General features: G+C 48.6%; 1 protein-coding gene across 1 annotated transcript in view; it reads right to left on the reverse strand.

Annotated features, from left to right (window-relative positions):
• The window catches only part of Cacng2 (calcium channel, voltage-dependent, gamma subunit 2), a 111863-nt gene extending 91300 nt beyond the window's left edge, over nt 1-20563 (reverse strand). Inside the window, exon 1 of the mRNA XM_005379165.2 lies at nt 19744-20563. Coding sequence (XP_005379222.1) covers nt 19744-19954 — 211 coding nt within the window. The 5' untranslated portion in view covers nt 19955-20563. The remainder of the gene's footprint in view (nt 1-19743) is intronic.

The following is a 20563-nucleotide window of genomic DNA, read 5'->3' on the forward strand; positions in this document are numbered from 1 at the left end:
TTAATTTAAGCATTCACTGCATAATTTGATCATCCCTCATAAAATGACCATTCATGTTCAAAATCCCACCTCTAAAGACCAACCTGAAAAAAATTATTTAATTTCTTTTGGCCTCATTTCTCTCATCTGTGCAATGGGGATTTCTGCCACACAGGGTTGAGTGGGACTCGTGTGAAACAAGATCTCTACAGTAGCTGCCAGCTCTTCCAGTGCACGCTAAGTGTGTGCACGGCAGGTGGATGCTGCCTGTAGATAAACACTCCCCCTCCCTCTGCCGGGTCCTTTCCTGGTTTAGATAAGGATGTTGAAGCTACAGGCTCTTGGGAGCCAACTCTCCCTCTGCCACCGAGGCGTCTCTACAATGCTCAGCTAGTGGGAGACTCTCATAAAGGATTTCGGGAGCTGCCACATAGGGAAGGAGGGAGAATTCCCATGAATTCAGTGGAGGCAGGCTCCACCTTGGCTGACACTTGGAGGCGAAGATACAGGGATCCATCCTGGAATAGAGAAGGTGAGAAGAAGGCACCCTTAGCCCAACCCACCCCTACACTATTAGCTGTGCGACTCTGGGCAAGTTGCTTGATCTCTGTGTCTCATATGCAAAACGGGGATCCTAAAACAGATTTTGCATGGCTGTAGTGAGGATACAATAAAAACATTTGGCTCAAAGAATCCTTAGTATTTTAAAAAATCTTTTCTTGCTCTCTCTTCTCCCCTCTATTTCCAAAGACTGCCTTTTCTTTCTTTCTTTCTTTTTTTTTGTACCAGGAGTTGAACTCAGGACCTTGTGCTTGCCAGGCAGGCGCTTGTGCAGCTGAGCTATATCCCCTGCCCCTGCCTTTTCTTTCTATTTCCCCTTTCTTCCTCAGTTTCTTGATACAGATTTTCAGAGATGCTGGCTGCTCAAGGGTGGGTTGTCTGCAATCTGAAGGTCTTGGGAGGATAGACATGAAAACATCTGATAAGTGATAAATGTTCGATTGCATAAAGAAGAATAAAGAGAGCTCAATTATTCAGGATCATTATTAAATTGTAAAATTAAATGAAGCCAAAGTGATCATAATTGCCTTCAAAACTCAGTGGACAGCTCCATTCTCTAATTTGCTTGAAACTCTTGCTTAGTTTATTATTGATGCTCAATCAGGCAGTTATTAAAAAGAAGACATCCAAACTGACAATACTAATAATGGTGATAAATCTTCCCGGCACGGATGGCTCTCACTTTGTTTTATTTGAAAGAAGACTATGGAAGTGTTTTCCCTCATTAAAAAAAAAAAAAAAATCTTCCTTTTTTTTCTCAGGCCATCTGTCTGGCTATTAAAATCCCATCAGCCTCACTGGGAGAACGCTTGCTTGCCCTACGCCTGCCATCCCAAAGGGGGTCTTGGAGCCAGGAGCTCGGGCAGCCCAGGTCCTCCACGAGAAAGCACTCAGCTCTCCATTCTTCCCAGACACCTCCTGTCTCCCTCCTCTGCCTGGTCTCTCACTGCTGGGTAGATGAGAGACTGTGATTTATTTCCAGGGCCCACATTAATAACCCGAAATTAGTTTATATCCTTAATAATGTGTTGATTTGTTCAACTGTATAAGAAATAACTATATCTCTCCTCAGCAGGCTAGGGTCTAACAAGACAGTGCTGGATCTGCAGAATAAACGCTCTGGGGGGTGAAGTTCAGCCCTCCACATTCAAGGCCTGCTTTCTAGATGATGGGGGAAGGGAAGCTCACAGTCTACGCAATGAAGCCGGGATGAAGGTTAGGCAGGAAGTAACACGTGTCCTCTCAGAAGAACCCAGCGTCTGAGTTTCGTCTGTCACCCCAGACAACCTCTCTCAGGCTTGTGTGACACATTATGCCAAACTCTTCCTGTTTTCTCCAAATCTATTCTGTCATTAGGTCACACAATACGGGCATCACTGCTTTGACAAAGCTGCCTCTCTCCTCCCACTCAGGCAGTCATTACCGAGCAATCCAGAAGCTTCCTCCAAGCAAGTATAGTTCATCCTCCACCCGGATGGATTCTGCATCCACAGGTTCAACCAGCCATGGGTCAAAAATAATTTTTAAAAAATTATGTCTATACTGAACAGGTACAGGTTTATTTTGTTTTGTTTTTGCCTTTTTGAGCCAGGGTTTCACTATGCAGTTCAGGCTGGCCTTGAACTCACTGTGTAGCCCAGGCTGGCCTCGAACTCACAGCAATCCTCCTGCCTCAGCCTCTTGAGTACTGGAATTATAGGTGTGTGCCACCATGCCCAGCTCAGATTCTTTTTTTTCTTAACTATTATTCTCTGAACAATACATTATGGAAATTATCCACATAACATTTACACTGTCTACAGTGTTACAAGTCTCCTGAAGATGATCGAAAGTATATAAGAGAGTGAGCCTAGTTACAGAAAATAGTATATTATTTTATATACAAGCCTTGAATGTGTAGATTTTGGTATCTATAGGGGTCCTGAAATGAATTCCCCCAAAGATACCAAGGGATGATTCTACCTCTTTATGGTAGGGATAAATCTTTGTATGTTTGAAAAATTCTAAAAGAGGGAGTGAAATCCTTTTTCCATGGGCTGCTGGAAAGAACACAGTTAATTCCTCTGGCCCTGATGAGTTTTAAGGAGAGTTCATCTCCTGTAGACCCTGCAGGGAACCAAGGTAAAATCCCTAGCACACATTAGTGTGTCCCTAAGATCGCTGTCTGTCTGTCGTCTGCATCAGTGTCTTTTCTGGATGGATAAACAGGTCCACCTTCGATGGTGGCCCAAGTGTTCACTCCCTCAGAAAGGCCCTTGGAGTCCAGGCAATCTCCACAAGTTGGCCTCTGACCCTTCTCTTTCCGTGCCACTGTCCGTTTGTCACTTAAAGCAGAAGGCTGGTGAGGAGGGTGTCGGGGGGGAGCTGCCAGTCTCCATTTCACTTACAAATCAGAACTGGGCTTTGCACGGTGGTTTTGGAGTTGAATTTAGGTGTACAGCAGCGAATATTTAAACAGGTGTGAGCTGAGTGCTTAGAAAACAGAACTAGTGCACGAAATGTGTGATTCCCCGGATAACTTTGCTCAGGGTGAGGCCAAAATGGAAGATCTGTTTAAAGATACTAGTTTGATTAATAATAGAATGTGTTAATGGCAAAAATAACGCACATGCTACCCAGTGGATCCACAGGCAGGCAATCCTGCTTTTAAAATACAGCCACCGTCTGAACCCCTACTTTACATCCAGGTCCTTAATACTTTCACTTTTCTAACACACTGCTTGGTAAGCATTGATCCCAAGGCCATAGAGACCATCTCAATCTAAACTCAAGCCAGCCTGAAGCCCAAAGCGAACGCTTTCTGCTAGATCGCACTGCTCAATCAATCCAGGAGGAAACTAGGGCAGGATGTGGTTGGGTTCTAGGGAAAATCTATTGGTCCCAGGCTGTGGTGGTGTGTGGCCCTGCTGTCTGAGCTCTGGCCTGTAATTTTAGCCTGGGTGATAGCCACAGGCTCAGGCCACATCCATTCCTGCCTGGCCTGGTCTCCCCTGGGGCTCTGTGCTTCGGAGCCTCTCCGCAGCGCAGGTCTCTCTGTCTCGGGGGAGGCGGGCCCCTCCCCCAGTTATGCTGCCACTTCTGCTGGCTCTGACCAACTGTCGCAGACCCTTTGGGCTCCTGCAACCCATCCCATCTGCTCCCGGAGTACAGAGTCTGTGCCCGGCCGGCTTCCTTCTCCCCAGGCAGGCCCTGCTGCCCTTTGGGGCTCTTTCCCCTCACCCTTGTCACTCTGTCACGCTGAGTGCCAGCCTCTGCCATCCGTGGCCTCCCCTCTCGCTCCTGTTTTCTGGTGGCTGGAGAAGCCATTGATGGACATGGAGTGGGGGCCAGGTCTTTGCAATGCTCTGCCCCTCAAACAGCCACTTGGCCCATGCTCCCTCTGCCTGGCAACCCCGGTGCCAGGTTCTGGGACCGCTAAAGCTCACTGTGGATGCCTGAAGGCACAGTGGTCTCAAGCTGGAGGGGAGGCCCTTTGCAGCGATGGCCAGAACCAGGCAGCGCTTCTGTTCTCCTGTGACCTCTTTCTCTCGGCTGTGGGAAGCCAGGGCCAAGTCAGTTTGTCCCCCCATCCATCCTTCCATCCTTTAGCCCTTGTTTCCTTCCCTCACTAAGAATTTTTGCTAAGAGCAAGACACTGCCTTAGGAAGTTCACTCCAACTCACCAGTTCCCCCCTTAGAACCCACTGGCCTCTGGGCACCAGGTACCGTTCAGGCGGTAGGTACAGGCAGTTTGGATTCTGTCCCCCACTCTGTGCCGTCTGGTTGGGACAACAAGGACTTGGAAACAGAAGTGCAGGACAGTGCATGGATCTGCACATGTCTGGGAAGCAGGGCAGCAGTGCCCGAGGGTGGTGCTCTCCTGGCTCTGTGGGATGCAGTGCTAGGGATGGAGCCCAGGGCCCTGTGCATGCCAGGAAACCCTCTGCCACTGAGCTACACCCCAGCCCCACTTCCAGCTTTGATCAGGTCCACATACCCTGGCACCATATTAAAATGAAATCTGCAGAAATCCAGTAGAAATGGTTCCTGCCGTAGCATAGCCCAGACACAAAACCTCCTTGCTGTGGAGCTGTCCCCTGTCACAAGCCTGGCAAAGGACAAAGCTCTATTCCTCAGTACCGCATGAGGCCTCTCAGATAGACAGGCCCTCAGATTTGATGACCTTGTCCTCGACGGATCAGCGAGGGTCTGGCTAACTGAGCTTTGTGGCATCTTCCCTAGCTCTTCTCCTTTGGCCACAAAGCTCCAGTGTTTCTCTAGGAATATGGCCATCTGGAATAAAGATTGTATCTTCTGGCCTGTGAGACTAAAGCAAAAATGTTGTATGATAGCTTCCAGGAAAACGTCCTTAGGAGCCGGGTGACAGGTGCTCTTTCTCCTTGTCTTTTTGTATCATCCTCCACACTCACAGGTGAAATGTGAAGGTGGTGGCTGGAGCACTGGCAGCTGGGCAGGGCTGTGTGGTTGAAGGCCATACTGTGGGGGTTTTGGAGGAGGAAACTGGTAAGAGTCTGCATTACTAAGCAGTTTGTGGAGCATCCACGCTAGCCTTGTGTGAGGTGTGCGTAAAATTTATGGTGGATATTTAAGTGTTAAGAAATTTATTACAGTAAAAGACACATTGCCAGTAATTGCCCTCAAAATACTCCCCCTTCTTTGTACACACTTATCCTGTCATTTTCTCCACTTCCATAAGGGAAGCTCTCCACTGTATCTTCACTAGCTCTGAGCACAAAGCAGTGAATGCTGTTGCCAGCTGCCATCCAATGGAAAGGCGGGCTCATAAAAACATTGCAGTGTATCTTCATCCACCTTATTCACCGGACCTGGCAGCATGCAGCTTCTGGCCCTTCCCCAAAGTCAAAATGACCATGAAAGGCAAACATTTTGAGTCAGTTCAGAACATTGACACAGCCATTATAACACAACTACAAACACTCACGAAAGAGGACTTGCAGAACTGCTTCAGAAAGTGGCAAAAATGATGGGATAAGTGTGTCTGAAGCAAGAAGGAGTATTTTGAGGGTGATTAAAATTTTTTAAAAAGTTAAATGTTCACTGTATCGTTCGATCATATCTCATCCCTCCTGCCTCCAGATCCACTTACTTGAAAGAGAATAAACCCTTTGTTTTATTTAAGCTACTATTACATTTTTTCTCTGTTAGATCTAATCCTTCCTGGTACAAACTCTAGGACTCTTTCCAGATGTACCATTCCGAGGCTGTGACATTAGGAGACCTTCACGCATGCTTTTATCACCGTCTGTAGAATGGCCGCCTCCCAAAAATGTCCCCACCCCAATTCCTGTAGCCTGTGACTGTGTCCCCTTGCACGGTAACAGGAGACAGAGTTTGCAGATGGAACTGAGGCCTGTAACCACCTGACCTCCAGCTCTGGAGATTATCCTGGATTATCTGGGTGGCCTCATGGAGTCGCAAGTGTCCTTAAGTGTGGAGGAGGGAGGTTGGAGAGTCGGGAGAAGGATCCTGCTGAGGCTGCTGCCTTTGGGGTGCTGCTGGCTTTGAAGATGAAGCCACAGTGAAGGGACGGGCGTGTGTGTGTGTGTGTGTGTGTGTGTGTGTGTGTGTGTGCGCGCGTGTGTGCATGCAGGGGGCCTGGGGATGCTGGGAAAGGCAAGTAAGCAGGTCCCTGAGAGCCACAGGAAGAACATGGCCCTTCGAGCACCCTGACTCCAGTCTGGTGAGGCCCCTTTCAGGCTTCCGACCCCTACAGTGATCAGATCCCAAGTTAGTGTTGTTTTCAGCCACCGGGTTGATGATCATTTTTATAACAGTGTAGGAAACAGACACCCTCCCTCTGCTTCCTCATGGCAGAATGAAACTGACAGGGCCATGTGGTAGGGTGCCAGGTGCTTCATGGGCGGCACCCATGTGGCCACAAGGACAGGGACCGGTGCACAGGAGGATCAAACACTCTAGGGTCAAACTCCCAGGGAAAGTCCTCCCGCGCTGTCCTGCCTCTGGTCACCCCCTTTAACCACAGTTGAGGGGATTAGCTGAAATGTGTGGCTGCCGCCTGCGGGACAGGCCAGTGCACTCCTGAAGTGCTGGCTGGTGTTTGCTCTGCGTAAGAGGAGGGAGGAAGGGAAGGAAGGAAAGAGGCCAAGGAGCAGGCATCGTCTGCCAGTGGCAGCGGTGGGCTTTAGGTCCACATCCTCTGCCTTCCCCTGGCTGTGCTCCAAAGCCTTGTTTCCCAACGTGTGGTCCTTTGCACACCTGTGCACCAGCCTCCCCTGGAAGCTAGAAACACAGCATCCCAGCACCCACCTGGACCACGGAGCCAGCTTCGCATCCCATGGGGCTGTGCATTTGTTGGCATCTGACCAGTGCCTGGACCAGTGCTCTGCTCTCCCCCTGACCTAGCATGCTTTAGGGGAGGCCTCTTGTGCTTTCATTTCCTTCATCTGCTTTGAGCTTTTCTCCTCCATTCTATTTGGCAAACTCGTATTCAACCTGTAGAACTCAATGAAGAGGACACTTACTTTAGGGTCCCTTCACTGACCACCTCAGATAGAACTGCTCTCTTCTCTGGCTCTTATGCATGCTTTTATCAATGTCCTGAGCTCACGGCTCTTTCAGAGCTGGGGGTCTGTTGCCTGTTGTTACCCAACACACATTTACTAAGCACTTACTATGTACAAAGTACTGTTCTCAGCCCTGGGGAGATCAAATAATATGTAACATAGACAAACGTATTCGGGGCCACAGATATAGCTCAGTGGCATAATCACCTGCCTGGCAAGCTTTGAGGTCATGAGTTCGATTCCAGGTACCCCACCAAAAAAGACAAGCAGATTCAGAGAACATTAAATATGATAAAGAAGAGAGATTGGGATGAAGGAGGCAGCCCCCCTCAGGAACTGGCTTGTTTCTGTGACCCATGACCTAGCACACAGCAAATACACTAAACATTCAGCAAATTTCACATCATATCAGCTCTGACCAATTCTCCAGAACTAACCAGAAGCCTTAAAGTTCATATCCTTTTTAGGTAATTGCAGGTTAATTTTTTTCCTACCCAGAAAACTCCTAAAATGTCCTTCTTTTCTATGAAGTCTTCAGAGATAAAAATCGGAGGCGGAATATCCTTTGGTCTTCCCACAAGGCCCCTGTCCTCCCTCCTCTCTCCCCGGCCCCTGGCATTTTGTAAGTGAACCCAGTAAAGCGCGTGACTGGTCAGCACACCAGGGAGCACTTCCCCACCTGGGGTCAAGGTCAGGAAATGTCGCCCTCTGAAGGAGCAGCTGCAGGAGAGGCGGAGAATGGGAGCCCGCTCTCTCTGAAAGCAGACTTCCACGTGAAAGATGCCGGGTCATGGGAGTGGAAGAGGCCGGCCTTGCTGAGCCTCCCAGCTAGCGCTGCTTTGGGAAGCGGGTGTGCTTATGTGCAGATGTGTGGCTTCATTCCTGCAGTCCTGTGACTGCTCCACGCCACCTGCCTGGTGTGGTTTTAGTTCCCTTCTCAGCTGTCAAAGACAAGATTCTGCCTATAACTTGCCATCCACCCAAAGGGGAGTTTGCAAACTCAGACACCACCAGAGGCAGGGCAAAGGACACTGAAGGAGCAGAGCAGCCTCGTGGGACACTGGGGGCTGTGGGGACTTGAGGAACGGAGGAGCACCTGCCACACTAAAGTGTTGTCAGGTGTTGTCAGTTTGCTGCTGCTGCCAAGCAGGGGGCGCCCCGGGGTTATAAGCATCTTCTGATTTTTTTTTTTTAAAAAGAGAAGCTCAAAATGTGGATTTGCATGGGAAAGTTCTTGGTTTGTGGAACACTTGGGGGCCAGACATGATTCACTTGCAGATCACCCTTTGTAAGTGCTGAGTGACAGCTCAGAAGCTCACTGCCTAAATGACCACCTGACACTTAGTGAGTGCTGCTGTGTGCGTGCACCACGGTAAGCACCTCACATAAAGCGTCCTTCTAAAATGGCACAACCACCTCACGGGGGAGATACAATTGCTTTCTCCATTTTGCATGTGAGAAATTGACTTGGAAAGGTTGAATTCCTTGGCCAAAGCTGCATGGCTGGTAAGTGACAGGGCTGGGTTTGAACCCATGCTGGTGGGCACCAGAGCAGACATGAGCTCTAGGCCTGGCTGGAATATAATGCAGGTGTTGATTATGACAATGCTGGAGAAAGTCTGAGATTAAATGTACGCTGTAGGAGGAATGATCAAAATATGCAGTGACTGTTTCAATTTTAAAAGTTTATTACAGTAAAAGGCACATTTCTGTTAATTCCCCTCAGAACAGGTCCCCTGGCTTTGAATGCAATTATCCCATTGTTCTTGTCACTTTCTGAAGCAGTTCTGGCAGTGCTCTTTCATCAGTGTCTTTACAAGGTATGATGAAAATACAGTGAATGCTGCTGCTGGGAGCCATGCAAAAGAAAAGCCAGATCGTAAAAACATTATGGTGTGTCCCCATTCACCTTGTTTACCATGTCTGGCACTGTCCAACTTCTGCCTCTTCCCCGAAGTTAAAATGATCATGAAAAGTAAATGTTTGTAATCAGTTCAGGACATTGAGGCAGCCATGACAGTGCAACAAAAGACACTCATGAAAAGAGACTTCCAGAACTGCCTCAGAAAGCGGCAATGGATAAGTATATACAATAATGGGATAAGTATATTTGAAGCAAGGTGGAGTGCTGGGGGGAATTAATGACAATGGGTCTTAATGTAATAAGTTAAAAAAGTTTTAAACATTCACCGTAGTTTTTGATCGTGCCTTATAATTTCTGAGGCAAAACTACACACTGTGTCCTTTTCACTACACTCATTCGTTCTGTACCTTGTCCATTTCTTCACCAAGTAGCAATTGAGCAGTGAGGTCCCTTTGTGATGGGACCTGTGTCCAATCTTGCCCCTCATCCCTAACACCTCCTCCTACCTCTTTTCCCACACTTGATCTTTGAGCAACTCTAAACCTCGGTGGTCCCCGGAGTCCCACATGCCCTCTCACACCTCTTTCAGTGGTGGCACCCAGCACATAGTAGTAACTCAGTCAATTTTGTTGAAGAAATAGATGATGGATCTTGGGGTTCAGAGGTGAAAGATGAAAAGGAAACAAGCCACATGGGAGGTGATAGATGCTGTGCTGCTACAGGTAGATTCGGATGCTGCGGAGGGAGAGGGAGGAAGAGAAGCCGTGAGGTGGTAGAGACGCTGAGAGGTGACAACCTCAGTGAGCCCTGAAGAGGAAGTACAATGTGGCTGGGAAAGGGCCCTCCAGGCAGAATGTAGGGAGAGGGGACAGGGGACAGGGAGGACTCACCCCTCCCCCTCCATAGACTGCAAAGAAAAGGGTGTCGTCACATTAGGAGGGACCCTTCCACTTTCAAGGAGTGAGAAAATCTGATCCCCCGCTGTACCCTGGGTAAGGAGTATATCTTACTTTAACTTTTGAAAGGCTGAAGATTTCACTGGGTCCAGAGTATAAATGGTGATTGCTCCTCAGCATTGCTGTTAACTTGTGAAAGAAGTGTGGATATAAATTTGGGGTTCAAAGGGAAAGCGTAAACACAATTAGTGTAAGAAAGCTGTGCACAGCCTTTGGGTCAGAGAGACCTGAATTGGAATCGCAGCTCTGTCACCTTGCTGTGTGACCTTGGGCGATTTACTTAACTTTTCTGAACCTCTTGAGATGGAGACAAAGTGTGCTGCAGTACCTCTCCAGAAGTCTGAGTAGGAAGTAAGAGACAACCTCTAGACAGCATCTACAACAATGCTTAGCACAAAGAGCGCGCTCTGTAAGTGACTGGCGTCATTATTCTCATCAGTATTACTGTTGAGAAGAGGCAGGAGATGAAAACAATAAAGAGCAAGGGCCTCTTTAAACAGAGAGAGGTGCCCAGTGGAGGCCAATTGGGCTGGATAAAGGGAGGAGTCAGGACAGCGGGTCTCAGGGGGCTTGGCCTGGGCCAGTGACAGAGCGAGGCCAGCCCTGGGAGGTGGGAGGGGTGTGGTGGACCCAGGAGTGAAGGAAAGGGTGGATTCCCAGTACCAAAGGCACAGCGACCTATGCCTGGGATCTTGTACCTAACTAACGCTTGGCTTTCTCGTTAGCAGCGGGGAGACCATTCAAGGTCAAAGAGGCTCAGGAAGAGTGCACAAGGAGAAGTGGTGTCAGGCCTCTGAGGCAGTCCCAGGCTGCTAAGTCAGAGCCTCGGGCCAGGCGCGGACTAACGAGGATTTCCATCCAGAGCAAAGATGCCTGCCGCCCAGTGGGCCAGAGCTCCTCAGCTTCCAGGAGACACAGGCAAAGCAGGGCCCAGGAGGTGCTCCAGGGGTTCCACGGTCATAGGGTACAAGTGAAACACCCGCTTGATCTCAGGGGCTTTTCAGAATGTGACTCCAGCGGGCCTACGCGCAGACTGGCCAAGAGGATGCTGGGAGGCTTTGTTTCAAAGTCTACCTCTTCTTGAGAGAGCCCCGGTCCTCTATTTGTTCACCCAGTGAGCAGCTCCCAGGCACAGGCACAGACTAGGCTTTGGGGCATGGGGGTAGGCGGACAGGCATGGTCCCTATCCTCATGGCACTGCGTCATGTGTTCCAGGGAACTCAGATTGGAAACAAGTGAAAGCTTAAAAAAAAAAAAAAGGCAAAGGAAAATTTAAAGAAAGTGGCAGGACTGGAGCTGCTTTAGACAAAGGGTCAGGAAGTCCCTTGGGGGAAGGCAGCATTTGTACAACGGCTTTCTGCATGTTTGGGACCGCAGGGCCCAGCACACAGCAAGGACGGTTCAGTAAAGCTCCTTTACGCTGGGAAGTGAGAAGAGACGGGGGAGCTGGGGGCACCTCTGTTGAGCACCGCTTTTAATCTCCTCCCATATTCCCTTCATTCTGTTTGCTATGACTAACTTAGTGCAAGTCACCTGGTCACCACAGCAAGCTCTCTGTGCAGACCCGACAGACAGTGGAGATGTGACCAATTCTCATCCCATCTCTCAAGCCTAACGTCTAAGGATCCAGGGAACGGGAAAGCCAGGGTGGCCCTCTTTTTCTTTCATACTGAGGCACAAGCTGCTCTCTGAGCTGTTTCTGTCCCTTTGGGGCTGGTCCGCTACACCCCGCCTTCTGCCTTCCAGCTACACCGGCTCTTTGGCATTCCATCCCAGCACCTGCATTCCGTGTGCTGTTCCTCCCGTCTGAAGTACTCTCCTTTCCTCAGCTTGCTCACGCCCATTTTGTATCCATCAGAGTTGAGCTGTCCCCTGCATCCCACCTCTCCAGCTTCTGCACTCCCAGAATCCCCTGTACTTCTGCTTCGTGCAGTGCTGATCATTGTCTGTTCACTGGGGGATCTTCTCTACGAGCCTGGGCTCTTTCAGGGCAGGGATTGAATCCTTTAACTCTATCCTAGCATCTCAACAGTACCTGGCCAGTGCTCGGAGAATAGCTGTTGAGCAAAGAATAACCACTGCTCTTTCCCTTGCCAAGAGATGGCTGGGAAGACCACATTCTTCTGCTTTGTGCTGCTTCCTGAGCTAGGGGCTGGGCACCAGCTGCAAGCTGGAGAAATCCCTTGGGCTCTCTCAGCATGCTGCCTATATTTCTCCTTACCAGCTAGAGAGCTCACCAGCTCCCTTTGCTTCCAAGGTGCATTGCTTTAGTTTCAAGGTTTTTGAAATTAGAGTGCATTTGATCATCGATGTGTACACTAAATTAGTTTCCCCCGCTCCCGTAGGCATGATGGAGGTATACAGGTAACTTTGCATTCGGCGATGCCTTAGAACCCAGAGAGGATGGGGCTGGGATAACAGGGCCACCTCTGTACCAAGAAGGCAGGACTGGGGTGCTGGCTGGGTTCCGGGAGCCCACCTGCCATCCCACACTACTGACCCGCGCATGCTGGCATTGGGAGCACAGCTAACACCTCCCTATGCTCACCCTTATTTTCAAAAAGTCTCCTGGTTATAGCTGAGTCTCATTCAAATTCCTGCTCCAATCCTCTGTGATCCTATCTGCTTTAGAAGATGCTGGCACCCGTCGGAATCTGTGGGAGGGCAACAAGGAGAGGAGCTAAAAGGCTCCAGGCTGTTTCCAGTGTTCAGGAGGACTTGTGAAGTGCCCGTTCTTTATGACCCCTGCGGGGACTCAGGTCTGGAGGTAGGCATGAGCTTGTTCCCCTCTGCCATCTTGGGCGTCCCTCACTGTCAACACCTCTGCTGGCATTTTTTGAACTGAGTTAGTGAGGAGCTCGCTGAGTTCTGTGTTTCTTCTTCCCTCTGCACTGCTATGGGCAGCTGGGAGGCCCAAGCCAGTACCACTTTCAGAGTGGGGAGCACGCGGAGGGAACGAGGCAGAGTTGGGGAGGGACTGGCTGCTCTAATCATCATAACAATCAGAGGATCAGGCATGTCACTCCTACCTAGTCCACAGTGAAAATGAGGCTCAGAGACAGAAGTAAGTAGCCCAAGGTCACACAGCTTACAAGCGAGAGGTCAGAGACAACTCTCTAACAAGATTAGCAGGCCTCTCAGGTCCTGAGCACTTCTGTATCCCCCCTTCTACACCATCCGGTGTCCCCTCTGCATCCCTTGAGCCACCTGGCCTTTTCCTACTGCTTGTCTCATTTGCTTCCTCCCTCATCTCTGCCCTCTGCCTTCTCCCATGGACTTCTCTTTCTTTCTTCACCCAGCTAACTCCTATTCATCCTTCAGATCCCCATTCCCATGTCACCTCCTCAGGGAAGCCTCCCCTGATCAGATGCAGATCTCAGCATCATACACCCTCAGTCCCATGTGCCACCCATTCATAGCAGCAATCACAGCTGTCATATGTATCTGTGCATGAGAAGCTTTGAATTAATGTCTGTCTCTCCCTAATCCTAAATAGCACTCTTCCCAGAGTCCAGGGTGCTCTGGCCTAGCACTTGGGACTTTGTAAGCACTCATCAAAGACTTAACCAACAAAATAAACAAGGGAAGGAATTGGTGATATGTGGTTGTAAACCAGCTTAGAAACTTCCCATGCACATTGCATTCAAACATGAAGTTTGAAATGAGTTAATGTATAAAATACAACTTTATACCATAATAAAGATATTAGTGCTTTAAAAAAAACATGAGGTTTGGGCCAAAATAATTATTAGGGGCTAAAAGGAGCCATTGAATTTTTGATAAGTTTAAAAGTCTCTCTTATTATCAGTCTGAATATGTATTTTCTCTGCCCTTCCCATCGCGGACCTGAAAGTGGACACTCGTGACAATCTCTGTGACAGCCCCTTTGGGAGGTGTGGGAGGAGGAAAACATGGCCAGGGTCTCTTTAGAGGACTTGGGCCCCAGCACTGATGTCTCTCCAAGCTCTGCCATTTTAATCATCAGTCTTTATTATTGGCTTTTTAGCGCTGAGCGCCTCTGCTGCTATTTAACCCCGTCTCTCTCCTCCCCCTTGGTTGAATTTATGTTTTACTTTGCAGACTATCAAAACAAATGATATTTTTGCACTCAAAGAACAATCCGCAGATGGCATGAAGGGGCCACCATTTCTGAAACCCACCCTGTGGCAGGCAGTGGTCACGTACTCACTCGTCAGCAAAGGAATATTCACATCCTGAACTGTCATGATTGCAGAAAGGACCAAAACCCTCCCCTTGTGGAGCTGAGGGTCTCATGTGGGAGACAGACAAAAACTATATTGAGTGAATGATGCAGTGGGCTAGAAGATGGTAAGAACTCTGCAAAACAAATAAACAAATTTAAAAAATGAGTAAGGGATTGCATGATTGGGGACGCAAAATTCTTTCAACTAGAAGAGGGAGAGGTGAGGGTTGTTGACTGCGATTTCAAATAAGATGGTCAAGAACAAGAAAGGGACAGATGTCTACTTCCTTGATCCCTAAACTACCATCCACCCTGCAAAGGGTCTATGATAGGTCTTTTTTACAGAAGAGGAAACTGAGGCTTGGACAGGTTTAATTGCCCCCAAATCACGCAGCTCGTAAGGACTACAGCGCATAAAATGAACCCAGGTTGTGAGGCTGCAAAATTCTTTCAACTAGACCACAAGGCTTCATCTGAAAACTTCATTACAGGGACACACATTTGCTATTTCCTGAAAATGCTTGTAAACATCAAACCAACGGACTGTTCATTCACACTGAGGGCGCGTCCAAAATAAAAGGGCGAAAGGAAGAGCGCTCAGGGGGTTAGGCCTGCAGCTGAGTGTTAGAAAGTAGGTGCTGCATTCCTTCAGCCTCAGCTCCTCAACTCAAAGGACAGGGGGCAAAGGTCAGTGTCAAGCCACCCTAGAGGGTGCATGGTGGCTGGAGATGGCAGCTGGAGCGCAGAACCTCGCTTCCTGACTGCTGAGGCTGAGCGCTCAGAGCCGATCTCTGGATACAGACAGAAGAGGATCCGTGCTCAGGGTGTGTGTAAGCAGTGGGCTGGGATGTGCTGCAGAGCCCTGTGGAGGTTTGTAGGGTGTGTGAGGCAGGGAAATCCAGCTCCAGGGGTCACAAGAGGCCTGGAGGTGAGTTCTGGCTCTGCTGCTCTGTCCCCACACCTAGGTGGGCCGCTTCTTCCCAAGGGCCGCCCACTCTCATTTAGAAATCCAAAGCAGGGCCTGGGGATTTAGCTCAGCGGCACAGCGCCTGCCTGGCAAGCGCGAGGTCGTGAGTTCGATTCCAGGTACAGGAAAAAAAAAAAAAAAAGAATCCAAAGCAAAGGCAGCCAGTGCAGTGTGAGCAGCTGGTGAAGAGAGCAGGTGAGAAAGGTGAGAGACACTGGGCCTGGCTCCATGGAAAACTGCTGATTAGAACTCAGGACCCAGAGGGAAGATTTTCAGCATCCTGTGAGTTGGATGTGAGATTTGCTGAAGAATAGAAGGTTCAGAAGAAGCTATATAAGGCTGACCCATTATAATCCCACTCTCTGCCCAGAGGTGTCTATTCTGGTGAACATTAATATAAAACTGAACTTCAGTACATTTTAAAAGCAGAAAAGGGAAGAAAATCAACTGGTTATTTTTCCTTTTCTGGAGAGTCCGGGCACGCTGACCACTTTCCTTTACATTTCCTTGAATAATTTGCTTTCACCTCAGCCAATTAGGAGCTGTGCAGACTGACTCCTTTGGAATTCTCTTAGTTTATAATATAGAGTCCTGACTCATTATTTTTTAGAAAGAAGTTCCAGGAAGAATAAACAAGTCATCTCTCTCTCTTTCTCTCTCCATTGTGACACATCCTTGTGATATTTGCACTCACTTCAATAATTAAAAATGTTCTGAATTAACCCATTGATAAATGTTTCCTATATACCTACTATGTACAAAGTTTTTAAAGAAAGTCAGGTTATCTTGGGGCTCACAGAGCCGTGTATACAGAGAGTTGGCCCTGTGATCCCCTCCACATCAGCCCAACCCACTCAAAGGTGCTGATTTCCTAAAATCATAATCTATCCTTTCCTTTAGCAGAACCAGAGAGCCGTGGTTGAGCAGAGGCTGCAACACTCCACCTCCTCCCAGGCCAGACGAGCTGTGAACTTGGAAAAGGCAATGTGGGCCAACCGACTCTTCTTGCTCTAAGAGAGCAGGGATGCAGCCATGGCTGGCAGAGTGACCATGAACCATCAGCCCACGGAGAGGAGACAAGAGGAGCCCAAGACACAGGAGGAGCTGGAGAATTCGGCAGAGGGAATTTAGCAGCCTGGGTAGACAGCAAGCAATGCAAAGCGGAGAGAGAAAAGAGGGATGCTGGTGGGTTTGCCTCTGCTTCAGACACTTTGTACCAGTTTCTGGCTCCTCCTCTGCAGGGCTGGAAATCCTTTGGGGGATGCTTGGAGCGGGTACAGGGACAGAGGGGAGGAACACATTGGAGAGAATCAACACAGACTTTCTGGCTGCCCCTAGATACACTGCTTCCTCTATGTGACAGCAGAGGTTAACACTCTGAGCAACAAAGCTCCAGCAGCTCCGAGAAGCTTCCCTTGGAACAAGCTGTTTCGGCGTCCTGTTGTAGATTTTATTGAGCCCTTCCCTGAAAGGGCTGATTCATCTCTCCTTTCGGAGACTCCCAGTGCTGCTTTCTTGAAAAGTTCAAGAATTTCTCCCATCACTCTGCACCCACCTGTGCCCCTGGACTTCCTGTGCCCACCCTTACTTCTCAAAGCCCACTGAGGACAGCACCCTGCCAGGGAGCCCAAGGACTTTTTGGTACCTACTCCGCCGGGAGAAAAAGAAAAGCTGGGTTTTTATTTCTCCATCTCTGTCCTCCTCCTCCTGCGTCTGCCCCTAACAGGTGGCCATGTCCCTTCTCATTCTTCAGCACGCTAATTAATTCCAAAAGCAGCAACAGAGGCAAAGAATTATTTCTCAATTCTTATTTTCATCAAGAGGTGAACGAAAATAATCATCTCAGGAGACAAAAAGCCCTAATGAAAACCAGAGAGCAGAAGAGATCAGAGAAAGACGGCTTGTTTTTCATCTGAAGTCATTAGCAGCTTCTCTGAGAGATTTGAAATCTGTTCACAACTTCTTGGGTACGGGCAGAAAATGCATTTAAAGAGGTGATGGAAGAATCTTTTTGGAAAATCCAATTTCTCACCAAAAAACACAAGCCAGGAGGCCTAAAACACTGGCAACTTTATGTCCCTAAAGGCCTACACTGAGTGGCCACAAAGGCCAGCATACCACAACCCCCCGAGAACCGACTATGCCAACTTCCAGAAGTAAGTGAACTTACAACCTTCAGAAATCAATGCAGCTTGAAAATAAGCAGTTTAAAATCTCCAGACCACTTCCTAAGTGGCCAAGGCCCAGCTTCCCCTGGTGGCCTGAGGTCTGCCAAGTCCCATATGAACAGAGGCTTTGGAAATTGAAGGCCAGGTTGAACTGGGGCCCTGAGCGCTACCCCTTCCAGCCTGGGCCTTGACTACATGTGGACAGGGAGAGCCAACCCCAAAGAGAGCCTGGCCAGCCCTCCCCTCTCCACTTGGAGGCAAGTGCCCCAGGGCTGAGCACCCAGGGAGGCCCCTTGGGAAGGGTTGCGACCCTAACCCTTTAAGGATGAGCAGGGAGGGACAGGGTGTGCAGCTTGGAGAGAAAGTTAGAGGGGCCGCGCAGTGCATTTGGGTATGCCGACTCACACAGATGGGATTTTAATGAAAACGCTTAAGCCTTTTAATGCACAAGTGATCCAAAGCCACCTCTAGTCCTCTCGTCTCCTGGGAATTACGAGATGTTTAAAAGATCACAGTATTAAGGATTGGTAAATAAAGCCCCAATACAAGGAGAATATTTATACCAGCTCAGCTATATCTGATTATGTTTCCCTTAAAGTCATGTCTTGTCTTTCCTGTAATCTCTTGGCTATACATCTCCGTCCATCTAACTAAGATCCAAGGAAGGCAAATCACCACTAGGATCCCTTCCCTAAAGCAACCCTCGTTCACTTTGCTTTCCTTCTCTTTTGGAATAAAAGACTGTCATAAATGTTTAATTAAATGGAAATAGTCTTTCCACTGCTAATGACTAGCAGTGTGAAAGGCTTTTCATTTTTCAAAGGAGGGGTGTGTGTGCATGTGTTGAAAACGGTCCCTATTAATTTCATCATATTGACTCTCTGGCTGGGGAGGAGCATGTAGTATTCAGCATAGAGCTGCTCTGCAGAATATGTTAAAGGCAGCGGCTTGGATTGAGAAAGGGCACCAAATGCAGTATGCGTCAAATAGACCATCGTTCAATGAAGTCACTTAGCTATTCAAAACATGTTCGGCCATCACTCAACCGCTTGCACCAAGAATATTGGGAGGGGGAAGATAACGTGTGCTTTTTCCCAGAAGTAACCATTTCCCAAAGAGCAGCTCGGCTCAGTTTGGGTTAGACCCTGGGGCCACTCCAGTTGCTCCCTCTCACATCTCTTTCTCTCTCTTCTCCCCATCTCCTGGCCTCAACTCCCTGCATCCCTCCCATGTTGAGCTCACAAACAATCCTGCAGTGCCCGCTTCCTGACACTGCCTCAAACAGCCTCCGGTCTTGGTTCGCAGCATTAGAAGGAAGGCACACAAGCTTCTCTTCCCACCCAGAAACATATGTATTGCTCTGTGCCCGTCTGCCTATGGGAGGCTCATATACACATGGAGAGAGCTATGCAAATGCACATTAAAGTCTGCTGCTAAATGCAGGTTGTATGACCTGCGGAGTCTTTTTTCTTCCTCTGTGCTTATTAATGTGTCCCAGAACCACATGCCTTCATCCATGCCCTGGTCTCCCAGCCTATACACGGCGGGGGCACATGCATACACGCCTCAGCGACCCTGCAAGATCAAGGCCAACAGCTGACACCCCACCTCACTGCTCCCCTCTCCCCTCTCAACCTCCCCATGCCCTCGCCTCCCTCCTCCCTGCCTGCCTGCACAATGCTGACTCGACTTGCTTCTGGATAACAGACATGTCACTCTGTGTGGAAGCAAACTGGTTCTCAGCCTAACCCGCAAGTGAATTGCTGTTTATTAGAACTTGGGCTTGTTTCCTCCGAGAGACGTATGTATTTTTAGACTTTGTAAACATTAAAACACACACATAACACATGCAGCCAACCACCTCGACCGATATGTGTGGCTCATAGACATTACGAAATGCTCTTGAACTCGGCTTGAGATCCTGGAATAATTAGGATTTACCAAATAAGGATTCTTAGAAACGACAGATTTTTTTTTTTTTCTTTTAAGAAAGGAGATTTGCTGCAGACGACGATGTGTCTGGGACTTTTGGGGGAGTCAGGAGAAGAGGAGAGAAAAAGGAAGAACATTTCTGAATTCTTCACTAGGAAAAGATGAGCAGCATCAAGGGAAGCAATTATTTTCCCTCCCCAGAGATGGCAATGCCAAATCCAAAGGCAAATCCTAATGATTCCGAAGCAGGCAGAGCCCATTTGACTTTAAAGACATTCTCTTGCTGTTCGCACCAGATCATAGATTCCAATGGAGAGGTTTGGGGAGAGGGAGGGGGTGGAGGCCAGAGAGTGGAGTATGGTTTTTGCTGATTGATTTCCTTTCCTCTGAAACTAACCCAACCAACCTCGATCTGTGGTGGAGGGAGTGAAGTAAGAAAATGGTGGAATGTACAGGGGACTTATTTGGAGGAGGGTGGGGAGGGGGAGTGTGGAGGGGAGGGGAGGGGCCGGGGGGAGGGGGGGGGGGCGGGGGGCGCGGGGGGGGAGGGGGTGGGAAATCAAATACCTTCAAGGCAGCACGTTCTCCATAATCCAGAATGGGTCATAACTTCCTCATTCTTTTTGCTGGTTTCGTTCTCACTGACACTTTTCGTCTTGCAGACCCCTCTGGAGTAGAGCCAATAGTCGGTTCCCACAGCAATGGTCATCAGGCTGAAGGCAGCGAAAGCACCAACGGTGGTTAAAAGCATTTGAACACCTCGATCAAACAGCCCCATTATTCTTCATTATATAAACACCCAACCGACTTCTGGTTCTCGGAAGAGTGTGTCTGAGGGTGCGAGTACTAAAGCCAAAAAAAAAAAAAAAAAAATTAAAATATAATTCCACTACTAATATAATGGATATATGTGTGAATAGAGGATATGGAGAGATATTTTTTAAAAAAGGGAGGTAAGAAAGCTCACGGAAAAGAGTGTAAATTATAAAGATCACACAGGAAGAGAGGCTTGCCTTTGGGATCAGAAACTGTTCCGGTTGCAGTGAGTTTAAAAAAAAGGGGGAGGGGGGAAATAAAAAGACACCCCCACCCCCCAAGTGAGATTTTTTAATCTCTTTTCCTAAAATTCTGGTCTCCAGTTTCCATATGTGATCGCTAATTTGGAGATGGCTTCCACAGTGAACCAGGGAACAGCCGAATTCTCAACACCATCTCTCATGGTCGGGACCTAGACAGTTAGAGATTTTAAGAGCCGAAATGCACCCTTCCGTCTTCGTTCTCGGCTCTGCGGCCTGCGCCATGAAAATCCTTGGCTTGGCCAGTTCTCTTGCTTGGCGAGGGTCTCGGGCGCTTTCGTTTCAGACCAGACTTCCCAGTATTCTGTAAG

The sequence above is a fragment of the Chinchilla lanigera genome, unplaced genomic scaffold, assembly GCF_000276665.1.
Source record: "Chinchilla lanigera isolate Chin_1 unplaced genomic scaffold, ChiLan1.0 scaffold00012, whole genome shotgun sequence".
Taxonomy (NCBI): Eukaryota; Metazoa; Chordata; class Mammalia; order Rodentia; family Chinchillidae; genus Chinchilla; species Chinchilla lanigera.